The sequence below is a fragment of the Mesocricetus auratus genome, unplaced genomic scaffold (assembly GCF_017639785.1).
Source record: "Mesocricetus auratus isolate SY011 unplaced genomic scaffold, BCM_Maur_2.0 Super-Scaffold_100081, whole genome shotgun sequence".
Taxonomy (NCBI): domain Eukaryota; kingdom Metazoa; phylum Chordata; class Mammalia; order Rodentia; family Cricetidae; genus Mesocricetus; species Mesocricetus auratus.
In genome coordinates this window covers 214,551-240,440 of record NW_024429237.1, presented here as the reverse complement: position 1 = coordinate 240,440, position 25,890 = coordinate 214,551, and the positions used below count along the sequence as shown (strand labels likewise).

At 43.4% G+C, this 25,890-nt stretch overlaps 1 protein-coding gene across 1 annotated transcript in view; it reads left to right on the top strand.

Annotated features, from left to right (window-relative positions):
• Positions 1-982: 982 nt before the first annotated feature.
• The window catches only part of LOC121136402 (plasma membrane calcium-transporting ATPase 4-like), a gene marked incomplete at its 5' end in the record, with an annotated part of 69,510 nt that continues 44,602 nt past the window's right edge, over positions 983-25,890 (top strand). Inside the window, 4 exon segments of the mRNA XM_040736793.1 lie at positions 983-1,055; positions 8,292-8,399; positions 9,419-9,552; positions 16,640-16,775. Of these exon segments, the coding sequence (XP_040592727.1) occupies positions 16,682-16,775 (94 nt within the window).

Below are 25,890 nucleotides of genomic sequence, written 5' to 3'. Positions count from 1 at the left end.
GGAGATGTGAAGGGCATCTTTAAGTGTGACTTGCACAGTCTAACCGTAGGCTTTTCACCCTCCTGTTCTTCCTCAGACTCCAGGCCTTCAATCTGCTTCCTAGTGTGGCAAGACTGTGGGCAATGACTGTCCCTCTGGGGATAGCTTTCTGCCTTCAAGTGTCATGCTGCTATAAAAAGACCTTTGAGCACTTACACTGTTTCTGAACAGTCTACAGGTCTAAGCATAGCACTTTTGTTAAAGAAGATTACTAGACTTGCTGTCACAGAACTGAATCTGCTGAGTTTTTAAATGGAAAACTGAATTTTTTTTATTTGAGTATATAACCTCATGGAAATAATTGTCACTTCAGAATTTCATGTGAGAAAGAGTCTTTAGTAAAGAAACTAAGAATCACAAGACTAGGAAAAGTTAAAATAGGTTTCTCTAAGCTGTTCCAGTCTTTTACATGGCTGTGGACTTCTAAATGAAGAGAGGTGCACACACATGAGTGGCTTACAACGTTATTAATTGTCGGCCTGCCATCCTTTCTCCTTGCTTCATTTAGTTACATCTCCCAGCATACCTGTTAGAATCATAGCTGCTAGCTGTATGCCCTTTTATTTTGTCTCAGGCAATCTGGTATGTTCTTAACTTCTTTGGAGTATAGGTGTGAAAATTGGGTTCTGGGGAGATCAAATAGTTCAGTCTGGTGGCTAATTAAAAGAAATGCATGTTAGGAATTATTTGCCTTCTAATGAGAAGAGGAGTTTTCAGTCCCCTCCCAGAGATGCTAAGACATTTTCAAAAATACCCAGTTTTTGTATGTGTGTGTGAATATGTATGTAGTTGCATTTGCATATGGTTTAGATGAAACTGGAAGATGCTTTGTTCCCTCCATCCCATATTTTGTGCCTCCTGAAACCTTACCTTGGTCCTTGAACTTGAAAATGACATTAATGTGAGTTCTTCTTTTGCAGCGGATCAAATTAGTGGAAATTGTAAAAACTGTGCGATTTTCTGGCTCCCTAGACTGGCTGATCAGCAGACTGGAAAGACTGTGGAAGCATCCTCTGGTATGTTCCTAGTTTTCTCCTTGATGTAGATGATATTTCTTCCTGTTTACTTCCATTTCTTGTTCTTTTAGACATAGCAAGTTTCCACGTTCAGCATCATGGGTTTTCTTTTTAATTGTTTGAATATTTTTGTTCATCAAGTCATTGCCATTCCTGAATAGTGTTGATGCCACAACAGAGCTCCTGAAAGGGGAGAAGAGTCCACTCAAAAGCCTGGGGACATAGACTTAGGCCACCCTAAACTCCATGTCCCAATGTAGCAGCAGTTTCACAAAGTTTGTATAGTAACAGAATAAACAAGTCATGAATCAGAGCACTTTCCGAATGCTTCAGTAGAAACACTGAGTAGAACAATTAACAACAGAGCAGGAAAGCTCGGCTGTAGGCTAGGAGCTATCTGATGGTGCTCAATCTTTTGTTTGGTGGAAGCAGTGGATTTGTTAGGATAATACATTATGAGAGGTTTTATCTGTTAGTTACAAGGCTGTTAAGTGAGACTCAGAGGTAGGTGAGAATGGCTGTTAAGGATGCTGAAGATAGCACAAGGTAAATCATAATTAAGCTCCAGGCCTGTACCATTCCATTCCACCACAATCACTGATGTCCCCATCAATTACTCAGCCTTGCAGAAGGGTCAATGGGAGGTGTAGTTTTTTCCAGGGAATATGGGTTCGCAGTAGAGATCTAGCAAAACCTTGTCATTTACATTAATAAAATGTCTAATGATACAGTCCTGAAATCCACTAAAGAACTAGGATTCTTCTTCCTCTTCAAACTGATCAATCCTGATATACTCAAACACACAAAATTTTTAGATGTTAGATTTCTTACTTTTCCCTTTGTTATCAAAATAATTTAAAGACACAAGAATATTTGGGTGAAATTGGGAAGTCAGGTTCCCTAATATAACACCATAGTGAATTTGAAGAGGTTTCATAAATCCTTGAAGACTGTCCACAAAACAGGATAATCGTTCCAGGCAGGAACTCTGAACCTCTCTTGCCTTTGACCAGTATCTCCCCGTCCGTCCTCCCTGCCCCCAGACTCTGACAACTGCTGTCTTCTTTGTTCAGTTGTTTTAGTTTCCATTATATGGGGAATCATCTGGGATGTAAGAGTTTAAATCCCACTGTCTGTGGGGGCAGTGCAAATTTTAACCATGACAATGTACATCTGTGCCTACTAGGCCAGAGTTCATTGAAAAGATGGCAGGTTGGCATGAGCAAGTACAAGGGGTCAAGGTGAAGTGTTTCCCATGCCTGGGCTTTTCTCTAGGTGATCTTGGCTCTTGTGGTATTTGTGGGGACGAGTCATCCAGAGAAAGGCAGCCCATTCATTAGCCAGGGGCTTGGTGGGCTTCTGTTGGGTATCATCCTTTGTGTGCTCTGCACCCCACAGTTTTACAGTGTTGAGCATGTTCTTATGGGAAGCCTGGCAACTCCCCTCAGTGCAGAATCAGTGCAGGGATACTTAGGGGGCTTCAGATGCCAGAGCTTTGAATCACAGTGTTCTGGATACAGGGTGGTTTAAACCATAGTTGTTGATTTCTTGGAATTTTGAAGTTCTTTGTATTCTAAAGACATTACTTCCACTACTTGGGCAAGAGTGTCTAAGCCTCTGGTGTCCTATGAAGCCTTCCTCCTTGATGTACAGTTAAATGTAATGTGTTGAGTTTAAAAGAGACTAGCTTCTAGGGTTGATTTTTAAGATCTACTATTGCTGGTGGAGAAATCACAGTTTCTTGAGTGACACCAACTCAGATAGCTTATATGACACAGAGAAAGAGGCTATTTCATTGGAGACAGTGGTTCTAGCTTTAAAAACATCTGGTGGTGGGTGCATGTGTATGCATGGTGTGTGTGTGTGCGAATGCATGTGTGTGTACACATGCACAGACACATAAGAGTGTGCACGTGAAGGTCAGTGGATGGCTTTGGGCATTAGTCTTCACCTTATTTCTTTATTGGAAGGCTTCCTGGCCCAAGAAATTCCAGGGATCTCTTGTTTCTGCTTCCATTCCCACAATAGGAGCCCTGGGATTACAGATTCATATTACTGCCTCTGGCTTTCACATGGATTCTGGGGTCCAAATTTCTGTCCTCGTGCTTACACAGAAAATGGTTTTTCTGTGGAGCCCCATTTTAACTTTTGATTTAAATCTTTGTTGACAGCCACTGACATCAGCAGGTCTTTATACTCACAGTAGCTGTGTTTTCTGCACAAGACCTGTACAAGATTAATGCAGTCAAAATTCTGGCACAGAAGAGGAAGGTGCTATCTGGGCCCCATTGCTTATCAAAGGAGTTATTGACAGTTGACAGAAATGATTGTCCCTCCCCCAGCAACTCCTTCCTTCCAACCTTACATTACGTGTGGCCACTGGTGGACTCCCTGCGTTCCTACAGATGGCCCCACACCTACTGCCACCCGTATCTGTACACAAATGGGTAGACGTGAAGTTGGGAGGGGACGGGGATGGAATGATTGTGGTGAACTAGAGAGGAAATGGGGATGGATATGATAACATATGAAATTGTCAAGACCAAGAACTTGATCTATCATAGGCAATTGTGGGACTATATTTTACATACATCTCAAGATTCAGAGAACAGTGAGAAGCAATGAATATCACAATGCAGGTAGTCCCCTGGGTCCTATTTTTGTCACCAATAAGACACTACAAGTGGAAAGTTAGATGGCTTCATTCTGGGTCACAGCCAGAATGCAGTGTTTTACATACTTTACTCAATGTCTACTAGAAGGCATTGTACCTTTTCATCTGTGACATTCTGTCAGTATTTCATGTGAAAAGTCATTTAGAACATTGAATAAAATAGCCTATAGGTTGGCAACATGGCTAGGCAGGTAGAAGTACTTAACACTAAGCCTGATGACCCGAGTTACACCCCTGGGATGAGAGAACCAACTCCCAAAGTTTTCCTCTGACTTTTACAACACTGTGATGCTGTGATGCACATGCCCACTCATATACACAGTAAATAAATACATAAATGAGTAAATAAATAAGTATAGTAGGTATTAAAATAAGTCAAATTACTTTTGGAATATGTATGTAAGGTATGTATATATATGAAGCATAAAGGAATTCTGTGTACAGCCTTGAACTCTGTCCCTAAAATATCTCTTTATGCATATGCCAATCTAAAAGCAACAGTGAAGAAATCTCCCAACATCTTGCCTGATGTTCCAGGCAAAGGAAGCTCATCTGTTTTACTGAGTTTCTGCCATCCTAGCATCAGATTTCGATTCAAAGATGGAGAAGGACAAAGCCCTTACAGGTCACTTGCTTGAGGTCAAGGAAAAGCAGAGAAGGATTGAATCTGTGTCAACCCACTGAGCTGTGGAGTAATGTCATTTTGTTCATCATTTTGCTAAGACCAAAGAGTTTACAGAGACTAGCCCACTGAATGGACTCAGTAATAAACTGATGAATGTAAAACAAAATAAAAAACAAACCAACAACCATAGTACCAAAAGTGGCATGGGACATCTAGTGTTTTTATGTTTCAAGTTGACACTGTTCTTTGAGACAATCTCATGTAAACTGAGCAAGCCTTTAACTCACTGTGTAGTGTAGGATGACCTTGAACTTCTGATCCTACAGTCTCCAATTCCCTAGTGCTGGATTACATGCATGTGCCACCACACCAGGTTTTAAGTAGTGCTGGGGATCAGACCTCCAGGGCTTCATGCCTGCTTAGCAAGCACCCTACCAACTAACTGAGCCTCGTCTCCAGCCTCTATAATCTCTTTGAGACAATGTATCCTAATAAAAATTTGAATAGTATCAACTTTCTGATATGATCATGTGGTCTTAAAATCATGTACTGTTTTGAAACTGGCATTACTTTTTCCTGATTGTCCTTTGGCAACTGTAGTTTCTCTGTCCTTCATAAATAGTGGCTCCTCAGACTGAAGGGAGCAGCCATCAGAATCCTAATTAGGCTGAACTGTCCTTTATAGTTACATTGCCCCATGTTTGCAGTTTCTCTCAGTTTACCCTGGGAATCTTCAGACTCACACCCACCTTCCAACCCCGAACCTCAGTCTCTTTTTGGCTTATCTATTTTGCCGATGTTTCTCCCAGTGTGTGTTTTGTTATTTTATGTACTGTGAGGAGCCGCCCTCGCTATCGCCATTACAAGATGGCGCCGGCATCCGTTGTTGGTTGGAGTAACCACTGCTTAAGCTCTGCCTCTCCCGTGGCGTCATCTGGGGTGATGAGCAAACCACCAATCCCGGCTCTACACGTCTCACTCGGAGCTCCTAGGCTTATATAAGGGGCTGGGTTTCTTAGCTTGGGGTCTCCCCCTCAGAAGCTGATCATCTGTCTCTCAAGATGCATTAAAGCTTTACTGCAGAAGGATCCGAGTGTCCTGTGTCATTCTTGCTGGCGAGACTGTGGCGCGGGACAATGTACGCAAAAGAAAATTATGCATTGGCTCCAGTTTGCATCTCTGTCCTGATTTTGCCAATTTGTGTCCTATTTTCAAATTTAACCTTTGTCAACTTTTCCCCCTTCTCAATATCATGTGAGCTTGAGAAATAATGAGCTTATTTTCCTCTTTAGCCTAAAAAACATACTGAAAAATTCAAAGTATATGTAATTATGTATGTTTTCTCAGTTAGGCTTGAAGCCACAGCTCTTGCAGTCATGATTTTTAAACTTTATGCATTCGAATACTAATGTGACATACATTTTTTCTTTCTCCAGTTGGGTAAGGTATAGAAACACTATTTAGGATAACTTCCATTTGCTTTTATGACTTATCCCTTGTTAACAAAAAGAAAGAATATTCCATGCTGTTTAATTTATCTTATACTGAAACTACAATCATTTATTTTAATATTTGTGTATATATGGTATGTTCATGTGTGTATATATGTGTGTGTGTGAGAGAGAGACAGAGAGAGACAGAGAGAGACAGAGAGAGAGGAGAGAGAGAGAGAGAGAGAGAGAGAGAGAGAGAGAGAGAGAGAGAGAGAGAGAGAGAGAGAGAGAGAGAAAGAGAGACCGCAAATGTATACATGTATGTGGACATCACAGGACAATCTCATATTGGTCCTTGCTCCCTACCGTTTTTGAGATAGTCTTCCTATTGTTCACCACTGTGTACACAGTATAGCTGACCCATGAGCTTCTAATGCTTCTCCTGTTGTTGCCTCCATCTTGCTGCCAGTGGTTTATTCTCACATTATCATTCTTCGGTGTTGCAGTATACTCTGTTCACATCCAGATCTAGCCATATTCCTTTTCTGATGCATTCAGTTTTGAGCATGCTGTGAGCTTTGTGAGTGATTATCTGCTAAGAGGACCTGTTCTCAGTATTCTATTGCTTGGTGGTTTTTCTTTTTCTGCATACAGCAGAGGCTGGCTAACTTTCTGTAGAAGGGTAATGCCTCAATATGGGTGAGTGACACAAAATGCCACGAGTCCCAGAAATGTGTTGCTGTTCTTAAACCTAGTGGCGTCTGGACAAGGCCTTTTGGGTTTGGTGTGTGGGTCTCCTCTCACATTGACAGTTTATCCTCTCCTGGGTGTCAGGGACAAGCATGTTCCTGTCGCCTTCCTCCTCTGTAAAGGCATAAAGAATCAGCCCTCATGACCTCATGTTATAGCATCCAGATAATAGTCTAGAGCCTGAGTGCCTGAAGATCTCTTGTACAGTCCCTCAGTTCAGATTTGTAGTGGGAAGTAACCACTGTCAGTAAATGTATGCATTAGGACAACACAATAAACTACATTAATAAATCGAGGCATCTATGCGTCTGTAGCAATAAATAATGGAGAGAAAAAAGTCAGGATAGCATAGGAAACCTACTAGAAGTACTTTCCCATCACTGGCATCATATTTTATTGCTGCATTTTAGATGATGGTGACAGCAGAGGACAGATTTGGTACCCTGATGTCAGCATTTCTACCTTGACTCTTGACTTCTTGAATTTCTGTTTTCTTTGACTTTTCCTCCCATTATTGTCAGGCTATTGGACAACAGCTAAATTAGCCCCAGATTTTGAGGTCCTATAGAAATGAAATAGATGTGGCATCCATTGCCCTTGTCTGTAGAGGACAAGGATCTGGGTCAGGCGTAGGTCCTGAGAACTTGAGAGAATGATGCCTGCATCCTCTTTTGTGAGCCTAACAAGCCTCTTTTCTAAGAAAGTGAACTCCACTTGACACATAAGGACTTCACTACAGAGTTTTAGAAGCTTCTTACCAATTCTGTGCAGTTCTTAGAGACTCTGAGAGCGAGCCAGTGCTCTGCAGGTTGTGTCTCCTGATGAGCAATATTGGGTATATAGTTTATTTCTTTATTAATAATTGTTGAAATTGCATGTGTTTGTGTTTGTATGTGTGCACATGGGTATGTGTGGTCAAACATGTCACCGTGTACTTGTGGAGGGCAGAGGACAACTTGAGACTTCTTCTGCCATGTGTAGCCTGGGGATCATAATCAGGCCAAATAGCTTGGCAGCAAGAACCTTTATCAACCTGAGCCATTTTGCTGGCCCAATGATGGGTCAATAGAAAAAAAGGAACATGGTTTACAGTTAGCTTTTCAAGTATACACTAATCATTCTGATAATGAAACCCATTTTGTCTTTGTTCTTTTATAAGCCTTAAGAAGAAAAGGCATGTACTTTTGTGGTGGTTATAATTTATATTTTTCATTTCTGTACTGTTCTGTTTATTTCTTTTAATTTTTAAATGAAATATTTTTTTTCTGGGGATCCAATTCAGGTTGTCAGGCTTGGCTGCAAGTGCCTTTACCCACCTGTCTCTCTTGCTGACTAGGGTTATGTTTCTGATGCCAGAAAGCTTCAGAATCTGCCCCAAGCTACTTTCCGTCCATGCTTGTTTCACATACTGCACCCTGGTGTGCCTGCTGCTCAAGCCTGACTGATGTTCTGCCCCCTCCTCTCTGAATATCTGGGGGATACATTTGCTGAGTCCCCCAAGCCTGCCACACTGCTCTATTGTACTCCCGAGGTACAGTCACCTTCCTCAGCTAAGCTCCACACCTCTCTCCACTGAGATCTGTTGCCTTTGGATGTCTGTCTGTTCTGACAAATGCCACCTGTTGCCTCGCACAGTGCCAAACACATTGAGCACAAAGTAATTACATGTGAAATAGAGCAAGTGAAGTTGAATGAACTAAAACAAAAAAGGAACTAGTTCCCAAAGCCTCCTTTTCCCTTTTCCTTGTCTGGAGGTCCTTCACTGCATGTTAGTGGAAATCCCAGAAGCTCTGAATATCATCAAGGAAGGGCATATCAAATCCATCATCTCACTTTTAGACAAGCATGGAAGAAATCACAAGGTAAGTGAGCTGTTTGATTTCCATAGGTGAATTCTAAAACCATTACATAGTGAAGAGTGGGCTATATATTGCAAAAGGCTAGAAGAAAGGATTTTAAATGCTTTTTTCCATAATGAAATGATAGGAAATTTGAGCCATGGGCATGTGATTGCCTACTGAAAATATACACCTGTGAGAAAAATGGAATAAATGTCCAACAAGCTAAAAAGGAGTAAAACACTGAGAGATCAAAATATCTAACATGTTATAAAATGATTTAAAACAGACAACATGTGCATGCATCGAAGCATACCTGAAAGCCTAGATATCAGTATGGTTTCGTCTTCATGTATCAGTCAAAAATAAACTAATAAATTGAGATATATGCCAACATAAGATAATTTCAAGATGTTGAAGTTTTCGTGACTGTTTTCATCCTTAGTTACCATGGAGTAAGATTGTTTCTTATATAGTCATCGTAACTGAGAGAGTACAAACAGTTCTTGCTCTGTATGTGAAAGAAAGGTGTAGAGCCACTGGGACACACACTGTCATGTTAAAATGACCAAGCTGAGGCTGTGGGTGAGGCATGGTTAAGGGCTCGTGAGAGCATGAGACCCAGAGTTCAGATCCCCCTCATCCGCATGCATGCTGGGAAATTGAGACACTTCCTGTAATCCCAGTGCTTGAGAGGCAGAAATAGGAGACCCCCCCTTAGGCAAGCTGGTTCTAGAGTAGTCAAATTGGTAAGCTCTGGGTTCAAGTGAGAGTCCCTGCCTCAGTATGTGTGGGGAGAATGATTCAGGAAGATGCCCAACATCAGCCTGTCTTTCACATGCACATACACACATGCATGTCCACACATATTTGAACATGCATGCACACCACACATACACATGTACATCATGGGGGAGGGAGACAGAGGGAGAGAAAGGGAGAAAGAGGAGAAATGATGGGATCAATCACAGCTGGGGTTGTGTTTGCCTTGTGGAAAGTGCTGTTGATGAATTCAGAGTCTGTTAAAGTCTGACTCTCCCCAGGTCCTGGATGTGTTGTGTTCTCTCTGTGCTTGCCATGGGGTTGCTCTCCGTTCTAACCAGCATCTCATCTGTGACAATCTCGTGCCAGGACGAGATCTCTTACTGCAGACCCGTCTTGTGAATCATGTCAGCAGGTAATTTCCCACAGACATTGTTGTCTCTTGACACCACAGCAAGTTGTCTCTCTAGGGAAGCCAGAAGGAGGTCTGTTTGTTTTACTAAGGGTTTGTGTATGTCCTTCCCCCCACTGAACACTTACTGTTGTCTACCAAGTAGAAAGGTTAGTAAAATAACAATAGATGAACTGAGCAAAGTAAGAACTTACTGCAAACATATTTGTAAGAGTTTCTGTTCACTTTTCATGTGTAGAGAAGTTGTCACTGGCATCTTCAGAAGCAGGCTGTAGCTGCATTAATTAATATACAGATTAAGCTGTAGGTAGTTTGTAAGAAGTCACACTGTTCTTATGTGCCCACTACTGGTGACAAAAATCATAGGGTGCTCCAAGCCTAACACATTTCAAACTAAATAGCTAATGAAATGACATTTTCTATTGGATCAGCCTTTTAGGGAATCTGACAGTGATGAGTGTCACCTACAAGCTACCTAGTGCTATGATTTGTCTATGGCCTGTGCTGTTTGTATTTTGTGAGGTTTCTTTTGGTACTGCTTTTCTCTTACTTTTGTAGATGATGAGGGTGGGACTGGGGTGATGCTTGGGTCTGTCTGCAGAAGCTGAGCTAGTGAATACTATACCATGTTGTCTTTTTAAAAAAATCCCTCTAGATTAAAAAGAAATCAGTACCAGAAAAGCATGTCAACACAATGCTCTGTGTGGTAGAGTAAATGGGCTTACATAAGCTTCTGTCACTGTATTCTTCTATAGACAGAAGTGGTGTGAGATCTGCAGCTTTTAAAAGATTTGTTTATTTTCAATTTGAGTTTGAGTGCATGGTATATACTACATACATGCCTGGAGGATAGAGGAGGACATCAGATCCTCTGGAGTTGGAGTTATAGGCAGTTGTGAGCCACCTTATGGGTTCTAGGAATTAAACCAGGGTCCTCTGCAAGAGCAACCAGTGCTCTTAATCTCTAAACCACCTCTCCAGGCTCCCTGAGTTGTGTTGTTTAAACAGGAGATAAGGCTGATGTTAATGAGTGGTACTTCTGCTATCTCCACTTCTCCAGGGATCACCAGATATGTAAGCCCACTCTTTTTTTTTTTTGGTTTTTCGAGACAGGGTTTCTCTGTATTGTTTTTGGAGGCTGTCGGTCCAGCCTGGCCTTGAATTCACAGAGATCTGCCTGCCTCTGCCTCCCGAGTGCTGGGATTAAAGGTGTGCGCCATCACTGCCCAGCATGTAAGCCCACTCTTAAAATGGACTTAAATGAAACTTGCCAAAGGGTTTTCTTTTCAAAGAAAGTAAGGAGTCAACAGACAGCAACAATCCTCATTAGTCATGTGCTACTGTTGTTCATATAATAGTCCATGTGACATGGCACTTACATGAGGAAGATTCACATATCCTGGCTTAATAACAGCTCCATTTATTATGTGATCCTGTTGTATCAAGTATCTCATTTTATAAACTACATTTGATTAATGATATGAAAATTTCAAAAGATCAGTTAAAAAAAAAGTCCTATTAGACTCTGGATTGGCTTGGTCGAGTAAACCCAACATCAGGTGCTGCACAGTCAAGGTGAGTTGAGGATGCTGTCTTCCTGGGTTATCACCTCAGTGAACTGGGGGTGCTGTCTGCCTGGGTTATCACCTCAGTGAACTGGGGTGCTGTCTGCCTGGGTTATCACCTCAGTGAACTGGGGGTGCTGTCGGCCTGGGTAGCACCTCTCTGATGGGTTTTATAATTCTGTGATATTGTTAAAATGTAGGCTTGGCTGCTGAATCAGCTACTTTCCTTGTTGTCATGACAAAGTAGCTGGCAAAGGCTATGTGGGAAGGAAGCATTTACTCTGGCTTGTAGTTTGTGGGCACAGGAGGGACAAGGCATGGCAACAGGCACAGAAATGGAGGGGCACTTTGCATGGGCAGCCAGGAACAGAGAGATGGATGTTGTTGCTTAGCTTGCTTTTTCTCATCTCTATTTAGTCCAGAACCCTAGCGCATTGGAATGTTAATGCCCACCGCAGTGAGCTCAACCTAGAAACATGGTCACAGATGTGCCCAGATGTTGGTCTCCTAAATGATTCTAGAGCCTGTCAAATTAATGCCGTGTACATTGTAGAGAATAATCAGGAACAGTATTTAGAATAATGATTAAAGAAGCCATTGGAAGTTTTCTCTGTCTTTTTCTGTCTAAAAGCATGAAGCCTAATATTTTCCTGGGTGTCAGTGAAGGGTCTGCGTAGTATAAGAAGTGGTACTACGAACTCATGGTGGACCATACTGAACCTTTTGTGACAGCAGAAGCTACTCACTTAGAGTGGGCTGGGCTTCCACCGAAGGACATTCACCCCTGCCTGGGTATGGGGAAGAGTGGGGTGGCAATGGCGTTGGTGATGACCTCTTCTCCTGTGGGTTTGATGGCCTTCTCCTCTGGTCAGGTAGGCACTGTCCCTTTTCCTTAAACAATTTCCACGTGGAAATCTTGTGCCCTGTCTTTCTTTTCTGCAATCTGAGAACATCTGTTGTTCAGACCGTCACCACTCAGACAGTGACTACAAAAGTTTAACAAAAAGCATATTTTTCATGACAGAAAAAGAAAACAATTGAGTACATTTCCAAAGGGCTGTGAAACTTACAAACATTAAGTTTGTAATTAAAATAACATTCTAATGCATGAACAGACTGCAAGAATCTCAGGTGTTTTTGAATCTCTTTAATTGGTTTGTGAAAAGATATAATGTTCCTCATAAAAACCATACAATCCAATGACTAGTTTAGATCCTGGTGAGATAGTGTAAAAACCAGTCAAACAGAAGTTCCACGGGACTAGTCCAATCATGTCATGGCTTGACAGGTGTGGAAAATTAATATTGCACATATATACGCTCAAGATACCAGCTGCTAATTCTCAGTACTGATCTGAATACTTATTACAAATGCTGAATTCTTAAAAATTGTATTTCTTTCTCCAGATCACAAGTAAGTATTCTGTGGTTTACTTCAGAGTTCAGTTCTCCTATAATAATAGTGTTATTTTGTATAATATTATAGTTTTCAGGTGCTGATAATCACTTGGATGTTGCAGGCATGTGTAGTTCATGAAGCTGCATTTATATGACAGTTCTTGGGTGACCATGGCATGTCTTACACTTAGTGTGTGGAAGACACAGAAAGTTATCTTAAGTCATAAAAGCTGGATTTTGTTCCTTGGTTGTGAGTGATGTTCATTTATTAGTTTAGAGGCTTAATTCTGGGGAAAAAGGCTTAAAAATTGAAGTGAATTAAGTCCAAGAGTTGATGGTAATGAGATTAATGAACTCAAAACACCTGCAGAGTTACATCTACACAATAATATTTATTAGACCTCTTTCATCCAGTACCAGTAGTTCACATGTCATGAGGGAGCTAAGTTTTAGATAGCTCATCTAGCTCTTGAAGTTTGTGGCCAGAGGCTTCAAAATAGCGTATATTGCCTCCCTCCAAGTGCATGAGCAAGTCAGATCAGAGCCATAATGCCTTTCTTGTTCCCATGTTAATTTTCTGTGGTCCCAAGGACAGGAAAAGTACGCTTAGCCAAATGTTGGACTAAGTTCTGTCTTATGGCATATTTGATCTATAATGCCCTGAATTCCATTACCCTCACTTCTGAGAGTTGATTCATGGGAAATGGGTCCTCCATTGGATGAACGAGCCATGTTAGAGTGTTTCCCTTGTAGGCACTGGTTGGGGGAAAGTTTTCCTCAGATAACAAAGCCTAGAGTTGTTTTATTGGGCACTTCACTTGATCTTACGTTACCTTGCAACTTTTCCTTTTGACACATTAGAAGAGTTAATGCTGCTACAACTAAAACCTATGCTTTGTGCCTTTATGAGAAAGTGCTAAAGAGAAAAGTAAGGGCAGATATAAGTGTGTATGGATGTGCTATAGGAAAGATGGCAGGTCACAGAATTCCTGGAGAAAAGTATTCTGAAACTGTTGTCAAGAGAACTTACTTTTCAACTTTAAAGTATTTTTCTTAGTGTCAGGTAGGTGTGTGCGTGTGCGTGTGCGTGTGCGTGTGCGTGTGTGTGTGTGTGTGTGTGTGTGTGTGTGTGTGTGTGTGTGTGTGATAGAGGTGGGGGGAGAAGTCAGAGGACCGCCTCTGGTATCAGTATGTGCCTTCTACCCAATTTAAGACAAGATTTCATTACCGCAGTGGAATGACAGACATGCCTGCTACTGTTTGTCTTTTATATGGGTTCTGGGGTCTGAACCTTTGTCCTCATGAATGTGCCATAAGCTCGGCTCGGCCATCCGGGCCCCGCTCCCAGATCTCTACCCGTTTGGGACCATGCGCTGAGGCGGCTTTGGGGACCAGGATCGGGACTCGGGACGGAGACTGTGGACGGTTTGGAGCAAGAGGTGGTAGTGGCCTTCCCCCCAAAACGTTTGGTGATCCCGGGGAGCGGTTACTAAAAAAGAAGTGGGATTTGAGTGAACTCCCCAAGTTTGAGAAGAGTTTTTATGTGGAACATCCAGAAGTAGCAAGATTGGCTCCGTATGAGGTTGATGAGCTGCAGCGATAGAAAGAGATTGCAGTGAGAGATGTTTGTCCAAAACCTGTCTTTGCCTTCCATCATGCTAATTTCTCACAGTATGTAATGTAATGGATGTACTGATGGATCAGCATTTTACAGAGCCAACCAATTGGTTTTCATTCATATGATCACTTGTGTTGTATATATGTATACATGCATATATATATCACGTATATATTCATATAACATTTAGCAGGAAAACTTTCTGAGAAATGCAGTTCCATAGCATCTTTGTGATACAAGCATCATAAAATGTACCTCCCCAAAACAAGACATCTGTGGCCTCTCTAGAGGCTGTGCTCTTTGAGAACTGTGATCGTATAGGAGCTCCATCACTAGTTGACACTGTTAGGTAGCTCACATGCAGGTTAAACATTGCTATTTTTATATGTGTTTCTAAAAACCCACTTCCTACTGATACTGCTACTGGTGACATCAGCAGTTTTGCAAATGCTTTCCCAGCTTCAGAGAAGGTGTTGGCTCTGAGGGTTACCTGCATGTCCCTGTTACAGATGTAAGGTAGTGAGCTCTTCTCCAGTCCCCTGACATTCCAGATCAGCACCATGAAGCTTCATATCTCTGATTCACAGAGGAGACTTTGCTCCTATGTATCACTTAAAATCTTTTTTTTATTTAACCATTGATAATACCAAATGTAGAAGAAGAATGTGGAGCAACTGGATACCCCCACTAAGGAGATGTTGAATGAATGTTCCACAGTCTGAAAATCCTATCAGTCTAACCATTCACTCTTTACAATGAACTGTACACATAGCCTTCACATCTTTAGAGATTTGTTCAATAGAAAGGAATCCATCACAGTCCACAGCTAAAACACCTATCACTGTACAGATTGGTAAGTGAAGGTATGGACTATGCACTCATGTAGAGTACATGGCACATAATTCCATGTGTGAATATTATTGAAAACAAGCTTATTTGTACTAAAAGAAAGTAGTTCATTGGGGGCTAGATGTGTAGGGAGGGAGGGGCTGCAAGGGTATCCTGGAAGGAAGATGGGACGTTGTAGGGGTTTTTCAGAATTGTTCTCCTTTCAAACCACATTGTATTTGTACTATAAGTTGATCATCCTCTTGATCATTGTTTGCCTCAATGCTACAAACATAATAGTTTTAGCTATACCATTTGTTTCTATGCTGGATAAAACTCTGTTTGTCAAATTATTCTTGCAAAGCTTTGTCACAATTGGCTATGGCTTTATGCCCCAATCCCTCATGAAATGTTAAGCACTGTTAGTATGCCTATGAAATGAAATATCTTAAAGATAAACCAGGCAGGCATTTTTCATGTGCTAATTTCAGCAGCACTGAAAAGTACTGCTGATTGGCAGACTGAGTATCTCTTGTCCATGATGCTTGAAATCCATTGTGACTCAGGTGTTAGCATTTTCTGGATTACAAAAAATTAGTGCGAACACATAATGAAGTATTTGATTGTTTCGAGTGCACCTGCCTTTTGAATGTGACCTGTCATCTGAAGTCATATGTCGACATTTTTGTTTGTGATTCCATGTCAGCACTAAAAAATGTTTTAGATGTCACAGCTTTGGGGATTTTAGATTTTTGGTTTGCAGATAGTCAGTATATATATCAAGTTTTTACAGACTCTGGCACTGACTCAAGGAGTATAAATAACGTGCTCTAAAATGATGCATTCAGTGAGTAAGACATGTCTAATCAGAGCTGAGATCTGCCTCTGTGTTAGTGTTCCCTCACTTAAGCACCTCTTCATGCCTACTCCATCACTGAATGGATGAATGACTCAGTTCTCTCCAAGATACCTTTGCATCTCAGACAGGAGTTCCTGCATTCAGATGGTTTCAGTCTCCCTCTCTACCAGCTGAGTTATGGGGGATCCACTCAGGCGGTTTTTAATTGGGTCAGAGGATATTAGACGTTCAGAGATGTGTCAGATATTATGGCTTTTGTATGCAAAGTTCTTGGGTTATGTGATATGGAATTCAAGGACATTACTTTCTTATAGAATTGATTCATAATGGCTATTCTTTGTTATATTTTAGTGTGTCTTATTATTAAAGTTTAACTAGAGAGAATTTGTGTCAGTTATCATGATGTTAAAAAGAATTGCAAAAAGGATACATTTGTTAGGGCTAGAGAAATGGCCCAGTGTGGGGGGTAAATGGGAGGTGGAGGAAACAGAAGAGAAGAGGGAGGGGGAAACTGTGGTCCATATGTAAAATAAATAAAACATTAATTTAAAAAAGTGATTGCTTCTCTTTCAGAGGATTCAAATTCTGTTCCCAGCACCCACATCAAGTAGATGACAGCTGCCTATAACTCCAACTCTAGGAAACCCAATGGTCTCTTCTGGCATCCCTGAGTATCTGCACTCACACATACACATGCATACACGCAAATAAATGAAATTCGTGTCTTTTAAACCACTTCTGGATAATCTCACTCACCAGACTTAATATAGGCTCAGGTTACTTCCAAGTGAGAGATAACCCCTTGCTTATCATTTATTTGCAGGTAGTTTGATATCTGGCTGGCTGTGTGCTGCAGAGCTGTCAGATGCTGGTGTCTAAGGGTTACCCAGACATTGGGTGGAATCCAGTTGAAGGAGAGAGATACCTCGACTTTCTCAGATTTGCTGTCTTCTGTAAAGGTAGGACATGAGTACTCAAAGACTGGAAAAACTGTGAAAATAAGGGTTCTGGGGCTGGAGAGATGACTCAGTGATTTATATCACTTATCTGACCCTGTAAAGGACCCAATTTTAGTTTCCATCACCCATTTAGAACAGCTCACAACTGCCTGAAACTCCAGCTCCAAGAGAACTGACATCACCTTGTGGGACATCTGTTCTCTCATGCATACAGTGTGTGTGTGTGTGTGTGTGTGTGTGTGTGTGTGTGTGTGCATAATTGAAAATAAAATTAATATTTTTCAAAATGAAAAATAAGGGTACATTATAGCTTTTTCATAAAGGAAGTGAATATAAGAAATTGTATATTTTATTTAATAGTTTTCTTTCCACAGCAATAACTCATACTACATTTTTACATGGATTAACTTGAAATCTGTATGTACCTTCTAGATTTTTTGCAATTGTCTCTTAAGGGTTGAGATTGCAATTTCTTCTTCCATAACAAATAGTTTGTAATATTTGGCTTTACTTGGAAACTATTATCAAAGAAAGTAATATATATATATATATATATATATATCCCTTTTTCGCTGATATGACAGAATAGTAGGTAGAGGCACCTTGAGGGAGAAGCGTACTCAGTCCATCCCTGCAGGAAAGATGACTGCACGGCCTCGTCTGTGGTTGACAGGAGCTAGCATTGCAACTTCATATATGGCACCAACCAGGAAATAAATAGTGAGAGCTAGGAGGTAGCCGAATGCAGGTATCTGAACGCAGAATTTCCTTCAAGGCCCTCTCTGACAGCCTATGATAGCTAGTTAGGTCCCAGGTCCCAGTCATCCTCCACAGACTCCCAAGACAGAAGTGTCTGTTGGGGACAAGTATCCAGACACAGAAGTCTCTGAGGCTCATTCAACATGCAGACCACAACAGTATACATAAAAGTTGTGATGTGTGTTGAGTGTTGAATTTATGGGCCAGTGAGATGACTCAGTGGATAAAGGTACTTGCTGCCAAGGCTGACCCCTTGACTTCTATCCCTGGAACCCACAGGGTAGAAGGAAAAAATAGTTTCTGCAGGCTGATCTCTGACTTCCATGTGGTGTGTGAGCTGACCCCCCTCCCCCACCCCCATAAATACATACAATTTAAAAGCCGAATTTACTATTATAGTTTACTTCTAAGGTATACATGTTTCTTTAAATGAGAAATGCTTATGATATATGGTCCCTGAAAGTCTTGTATTTTGTTTATGTTACTCTTTTGACTGCAGGAGAGAGTGTAGAAAAGAATGCAATATTGTGGTGAGGTTGCTCATCCGGAGGCCCGAGTGCTTTGGTCCTGCCTTGAGAGGGGAAGATGGCAATGGTCTCCTTGAAGCCATGGAAGAAGCCATAAAAATAGCTGAGGATCCTTCTAGAGATGGCCCTTCCCCAGCAAGTGAATCCAGCAAAACCCTGTAGGTCTACTGTGCACACCTCAGAAAATGATGTCACCCCACCAAAGCTGACAACATGCATTGAAGGTAATCCTTTGCCCATGCCGCCATATTGCAGATGAGTAATGGGGACAGCTCTCCCATGCTCACAGTTACAGGACTGAGTTGCCAACAGAATTGGCTTCAGTGCTGCCCAGGTGAGGTACAGGACCTGCCCTCTAGAGTGTTTCAGCTGGTGGGGGCAGTCGCTGCTCTCCCACCCTTATGACTTCAGGGCCAGCTACCCTTGCTGTCAGATAAGAAAAGGGGGCAGTTCTCACCCACACCTCTGCCAACAGGATCAGCTCTATTGTGCTGACCAGGAGAGGGGCACAGTCTTGGGTCCTGAGTATTGCAGCTGGTGGGAGACAGGGACTGCTCCTCTCCTGTCCTTATGCCCTTGATGGGTGGGGGAGGGGTGAGTTCTCTCTTCTGCCTCACTTTTTTTTGGTGCTTGAATATCACTGTAAACTCTGCTAAAATCATGGACAGTATCAATGTTATAGCCTTAAGAGTAATTATGCCTAGAATATTTCCACCACTAAATAAACTAACCCTCTATTTTTAATCCCACATCAATGACTATTTCATGGCATGGATCCATATTCTTTGACAGAATGTATGTCTATGCCACCACACCCAGTTTTGTCTTGGGGTTTTGTTGTTGTTGTTTGTTTTCTTAATAACATCTTTTTAGCAAGCTGACCTCACTCCTTTGCCAGTGTCTTCCAGGTACTAGTTGGGCTGAGAAATCCAGGAAGGCCAGGGTGGTGAGATATCTTGGTCTATGTGTAGGTGGGACTCATGGGACTGAAGGGGCTAAATGGATGACCACCGTGTGATCCTCTAGTGAGTGTCTACATGACGCAGCAATGTCACTCTGTTGTCTTTCCTAGGCACACAGCAGCTGCCGTGGTACTCCTCTGTGGTAGATAAGGCAGCATGCAAGCCCATACTCCCACAGCCAAGAGAGACTGACCCTCTACTTCTCTCCTAGAACACATTCTAAAATTTGTTTCTAAAAATAGCCCCAGAGGCAATCCAGCTGTTAAAGAGCTCCTTTCTTCCCTTGGAACCAATGTGTGGAAAAACCACAGCGGCCCCAGGAAAGGCAATGTATGTCATCCGAGAACGTGTATATACTGAATGCTTGAATGCCATTGCCCTTGAGCGCTGAGTGTGGCCCAGCAGCTTCCTGCCTCAGTTCTGGGGCATGGGAAGCAAGCACTCCAGCTGACTGTTTTCCCAGGCATCTCTCATGACCGGGGGCAGGGGCAGCCAGGCTGCCCGTTTCCCAGATGCCAGACCTTCTAGATCAGCAGTTCTCAACCTGGGGGTCAAATACCAGATATCCTGCTTATCAGATTCTTACACCACGATTCATCACGATAGGAAAATCACAGTTATGAAGTAATAAAGAAATAATTTTATTGTTAGGGGTCGCCATAACATGAGGAACTGTATTAAAGAATTGCAGCATTAGGAAGCTTGAGAACCACTGTCTCTACCGCCCAAAATCCACTCTCAACCTCCTTAACCAACAGAGCATTATGCTTTTTCCTCTTCATACACACACACACACACACACACACACACACACACACACACACACAGAGAGAGAGAGAGACAGGAGAGAGAGAGAGAGAGAGAGAGAGAGGAGAAAGAGAGAGAGAGAGAAAGAGAGAGAGAGGGAGAGATAGGGATAGAGAGAGAGAGACAGGAGAGAGAGAGAGAGGAGAGAGAGAGAGAGAGAGAGAGAGAGAGAGAGAGAGAGAGAGAGAGTGAGTTATCTAGTTACAAGAGGATGAAGATGACCGGAGCCAGTGTATCCCGAATGATTTGGAAGAGAGTACCTTCCCATAGCGCTGGGTCCCAGGGAATTGCCTGTTCATGTCCTGCTAATATTAGTGCTATTATAGGGCGGAGCTGGGAGTGGAGGTAGAGCTGCAAGGAAGACACATTCCTTTCCCACATGCTGTTCCCTGCCCATGCCACACAGCTCCCGTTGTCATCTAATGTGTCCTGACGTCTCTGACACAGGCTGGATCTGAGGAGCAGGCCATCAGTCATGGATCAACTCATGGTATCGCTCAGCCTACCTCTTTCCTGCCTCCCACAGACCTGATGAGGTTTGCTGTCTCTGTTACGTCATCGACAGACAACACAGCCATTCCACAATTGAAATGTCTTTGGCATTATGTTGTTTTTTTTTCTTTTGGCTAGGTACTGTTTTCGAGACATAGTCTCATTCTGCAGCCCATCCTGGCCTCAAACTCACAGTGATCCTCCTGCCTCAGCTTCTCAAGTGCTAGGAATTACAGATGGAATCCACCATGCTTAACAGTGTGGTTTGTAGTTTTGGCCCTTGGAGGTGAATTGGGGTGGACTATTTAACCTGTGGATTCCTGGCCCACTGCTAGCATCAGTCCATCTGAGGCCCCTTTCTGCTCAATCTCTCCCCAGTTCCTGTTCTCTTCTCTGCCTGTGGGCAGCATTCTAATGGTCTAAGATATCTTTTTGTACACGTATGTCCCTTAAAATGTATAGAGTTGTTTTGGGGCACATGTCTTTTAACTCTTGTAAAAAGCTATGTAACTATTAGCCTCTTCCACCAATCATAATGATTTTGTACCCCCAGTGTTGCCAGTATAGTTGTGTGTGTGTCTAATGTGTTTCTGATGGAAGGTCACATTCTGAGTCACCTAGTGGGTGTCATTTAGCTATCCATTACCAAGTGCTTCCCTGGTGACTTCCCACTCCCTGTCACAACAGATGGCATGCCAGGGAAGTCATGGTGCTTGCCCTCTTTCAGGCCCTGTTTGAGAACTTCCTTATGTGGTGCGCCCAGGCTTAGTTTGCTGTGTCCAGGATGTACTTTATGCTTACTGTAACTTGGAAATACCTGCCGGCTTTGGGGAGGAGGATGGAGTCTGGATCTCTGAGGTCACACTTTCTCCAGGTGACTGTCCTCATGCTGACTCTCAGGTGACCTTAGACTCCTCCCCTCCCCCCCCTTGCTGAGTGCTGGGGTGGGATTAGAGGCATGCACTACCACACCTAACCAGAAAGCAGCATTCTCCTTCAGGGAGGACTGGCCTACTACACCCCAGGTCTAGAACTAACTGAGCACAGCATCAGACTCCTGGATCTGGCCATGGAGGGCTAGCCTGTGACCAGTGCCCCTGCCCTCTCTTGAGTGTAGCTATTGGGAAATGATGAGAATCTGTACCACTGCCATCTAAATGTTACCATCACGCTGGCAAAGTCCTGCATTCTGCCTCTGACCTCCTTCCCATGTGTATCTAAAAGAGGGAGTGTGTTCTGATCAGCCTGCCTGAGAACTGTATGAAGGGCCAGCTCAGGATAACTCAGACACAGCAGCCTGCTGTGGCAGGTTCCTGTTTTGTTTTTGAGAGTCTCAATGTGTAGCTTTGGATGGCCGAGACTGTCTGTGTAGCCCCAGCTAGCCTTGAACTCTCCATCCTCCTCCTGCCTCAGGCCCCAAGAACTAGAAGGAACTGTGTGACCAGTCTCTTGTCCCCTTTCTCCTTTTTCCTAAAAAAACAAAAACCAAAACCAAAACAACAAAAAAAGCTTTTAAAATTACATTTACTTATCTGTATCGGGGATTGTGTGTATGGAGGCATATGTGCCGAGGCCGGCGTGTGGATGTCAGAGGACGACTTGTACGGGTCCATTCTCTCTTTCCACCGTGTCCCCAGAGATCAAACTTGGGTCATCAGCCTTGGCAGCAAGTGTCTGTATCGGCTGAGGTATCTCATTGGCCCTCTTTTGTTCTTGTTTAGACAGGGTCTCAGACAGACCAGACTGACTTCAGACTGAATATATAAGCTGGACTTGAACTCCTGATCTCCTGCCTCTACTGAGTATTGCAGGTGTTTGCAGCCACTCTGGCTCTGGCTTACAATGTGGTGCTGTGGGTGGAACTCAGGGCCTCGTAGGCAAGCATGCTACCAGCTGAGCTGCATACGCAGCCTTTTTGATAGCTTTCTTGACAGGGAATGGTTCTTTGGAAAGTGTTGGAATGTCAGAGAGGAGCAGACCTAAGCAGGACCTCTCAGTGCAGGTCACTAGGGGGTTTAGTGGCCAAGAGATGTGGAGGCAGGAGGTGTGGAGGCATGAATATCCACACTCTAGGAGTGTCCCCAAGTGCTATCCACTTGCCCTAATGCAAAAGCTCCTGGCCCAGATAAAAGGACAGAGCAGGGTAGGACATGAAAGTCCGCTGTCCTGAGCAGCCCCAGTAGAATGACCCATGTCATCGTTCATCCTAGACAACCCTGTCTGCAGTGCTGCACCATCCTAAAGCCCTTTTCTTTGTGTCTAAGCAAGCTTGTTGCCTGTGCCCCATCCAGTTTCAGAGCCATAGGAGGACCAGGGGACGGGTTCCTTCCATCAGAGGTGACCTCCTCTCTCACCTGCACAGGCAGTTGCCCCTTTCCCTGATGGTCTAGGGACGGATGCCTTCTTCAGTACCCCAGGAGAGCCTCGGGGAGTAAAGGGTTCTGGGGACAGAACTGAAGGACAGATGGTCAGGCTGTTGTCACTTGGGTCATAGGTTTTCTCTTTATTTGGGGTACTCACTGATGAGCCTTACGACACTCAGCTTATCGGGAAGTGTGGGGTGGCATGCTTTTCAGGTACATCCGGAAGCAAGGCTGAGTGATCACATGAAGTAATGTGATTTCTGCCCCCAGGAAGAAAGGATGGTACTTCAGTCTTCTAGCCTATCATCCCCTAGGATGGAGAACATGCCTAGCCCAGAATGCTCCAAGTGACTGACTGTCCTGACCTGACAGAGGTAGCACCTTCCTGACTGGAAAACCAAGGCTCAGAGTCTTCTCCGGCAAGCTCAGCAGTTACCAAGAGCTCACATTCTATAGACCTTACATGTCCCTCAGTGCAGCAGGGCTTGAGTAGAAAGAACCACTGAAACTTGAGGTCTCTATTTTACACACTGCTCCTTGGACTCTGTACCCATGGCTGGATAGCTGGCCTGCTGTGTAAACGTCTCTGCCTCTCCTGGAGCAGTTGGGTAGCATTCTGCTTTCTCATCATCTGTACCCTCCTCTGTGGGTTGTCTCTGTGACAGGAAGACGTTCTCCCTCTTACACCCGAGGAGAGGTTCAAAGTAAGGAGTCTAGTCTTAGACGGTCCTTTCTTATTCTCTTGAGACCCAGGACCATAGATGCTGATAACTATTACTGGTGGCTGCAACCCAGCTCATGGTGTTGTTAAGGAAGCTGCCCTAGCTGGGCGTTGGTGGCACACACCTTTAATCCCAGCACTCGGGAGGCAGAGGTAGGTGGATCTCTGTGAGTTTGACACCAGCCTGATCTACAAGAGCTAGTACCAGAACAGCCTCCAAAGCCACAGAGAAACCCTGTCTCGAAAAACCAAAAAACAAACCAAAACAAAAAACCAAGAAAGCTGCCCCAGAATTTTCTTTTTCTGGAGAGGAAGATGGGGGGGGGTTCATGGAGCAATTGTCCTTCTGCTTAAAAGTCAAGGAAACAAAAGTTCGCTGAGATCAAGTGAGGTTTTCTCCCATCACATGAATACCTGGTGCTGAACACTGAGCATCCAGCATGTTGAATGCTCATTTATTAACTCAAGAGTCCCATTCCTTTATTGCTTCCCTAGCACGATATGTTATGTGGGACTGGTTCTCCTCCCAGTGCAAGGTCCTAAGCTGGCTAAGTGACTCACCAAAGATGACTTGGAAAGAAGCAGGTATGTTTCTGAATGTGCTACCGGTGCATTAGTAATAAAATATCAGCTGAGTGTCACTATATACAAGTTCTCTCCTAGGCAATGGGGAGCAAGCAGTGAGTAAAATGGGAAGAATCCCTGGCTTCCCAGAGAACCACTGTATGGGCAGGGACGGAAAAATAAAAACCTTCTGTCAAGAGTAGTGGCTCACACCTGTAATCCCAGCCCTTGAGAGGCAACAGGTGAAGGATCATGAGTTTACAGCCGGACTGGACTGGATAGTGAGTCTCAGGTCAGCCTGGGCTCCGTTGTAAGACAGTCTTTAAAAAAATAGATGCTAGGGAGTTGGCTCAGCAGCTAAGAGCACTGGCTGCTTTTCTAGAGAACTCAGGTTCTGTTCCCAGCACACACGTCAGCTCAAAACCATACACAACTTAAGTTCCAGGGCATCTGACACTCTCACCTAGTCTCCTTGGGTAACTTCTAAGATGCAAGTGGTTCACAGACACGCAGGCAGGCGAAATATCTATATACATAAAATAATAAAATAAAAATTGTAAGTTAAAAAATGTAAAATCAGCTGGGTCATGGTGGTGCACACCTTTAATCCCAGCACATTGGAAGCAGAGGCAGGCAGATCTCTGAGTTTGAGGCCAGCCTGGTCTACAGAGCGAATGCCAGAACAATCAGGGCCACACAGAGAAACCCTGTCTCAAATAAGAGATGGGATGGGGAGAGAGAAGAATAAAATCTGACTCCCAGCTCCATCAGCGTTGTCTTGGACATCCTCTGCAAGATTAAGGGTCTTTACCTAAGGTCGAGATGGGTCTCTTGCTGCTATAGTCCCCTCACTCCTTGCAGACTTGGAGAACTAAACTGGGAGAAAGTCCTGTGACAGTTGGTGGGGAAAGACGCATTCCAAGATACCCACTGCAGCCCTGGGTAGGACAGAACCTTATGCACACTCAGACATACAAGATTTTTCCCTAAAAAATACTCTTTGTAACATTTAATTTTAGAGGCAGGACCTTGCTTTATAGCTCAGACTAGGCCTCAGACTTGTAACACCCCTACCTCAGCCTCTTGAGTGATGGCATTATAGGCATGGACCACTGTACCTGGTGATGTTTAATTTAGAGATTAGGCACAGAAAATGGGGAGATAGCCCAATCGGTAAAATGCTTACCATGCAAACATGGAGACCTGAGTTCAATCCCTATGACCCACATAAAAATCCAGGGTGGTGGCATGTGCTTGTAATCCCAGTTCTGGGTAGGCAAAGACAAGAGGATCTCTGGAGGTCGCTGGTTGGCCAGCCTAGTCTAACTGGTGAGTTGTAGATCAATGAGAGACCCTGGCACAAAGTTACCTCTGTCCTCTAAGCAACATGTATACATGCAAACATATGCATATACCTGTGTGTGCACACAAGTGCAGGTGTTCGCACGTACACACACACACACACACACACACACACACACGATAGATGCAGTAAGAAATTAACAGAAATAATTAATAACAAAATTAGGCAATTATGGCAGCACAGTTATGTGAATGCATGCTCCCTTTCTTGTACCATCCTCAATTCTCCTTTCCACAGGATTTGAATAGGAAGGGACTACTAGTGTTGGCCCTGCTCCTACATCAGTCTGAGAGAGGGAGTTAGATCCACTGCCTCCGGCCCTTTTCAGACCACGTTTCCCAGGAGTCCCTGCTTGCTTACCATTGTCACATCTGCTTCGCGGCCTGTGTCCGAGAGCGTGCGGAGGGTGTCGGGGATTGACAACACAGAGACTCGTTCAACGATATAAAGAAAACTTTAAACAGGCTCCAAAAAGGTTCAAGAAAACTTCCTAAGAAAGGCTCCCACCCGAGAAGCTTCTGCTACATGAGACAGGGTCTCATGTAGGCTGGGCTGGC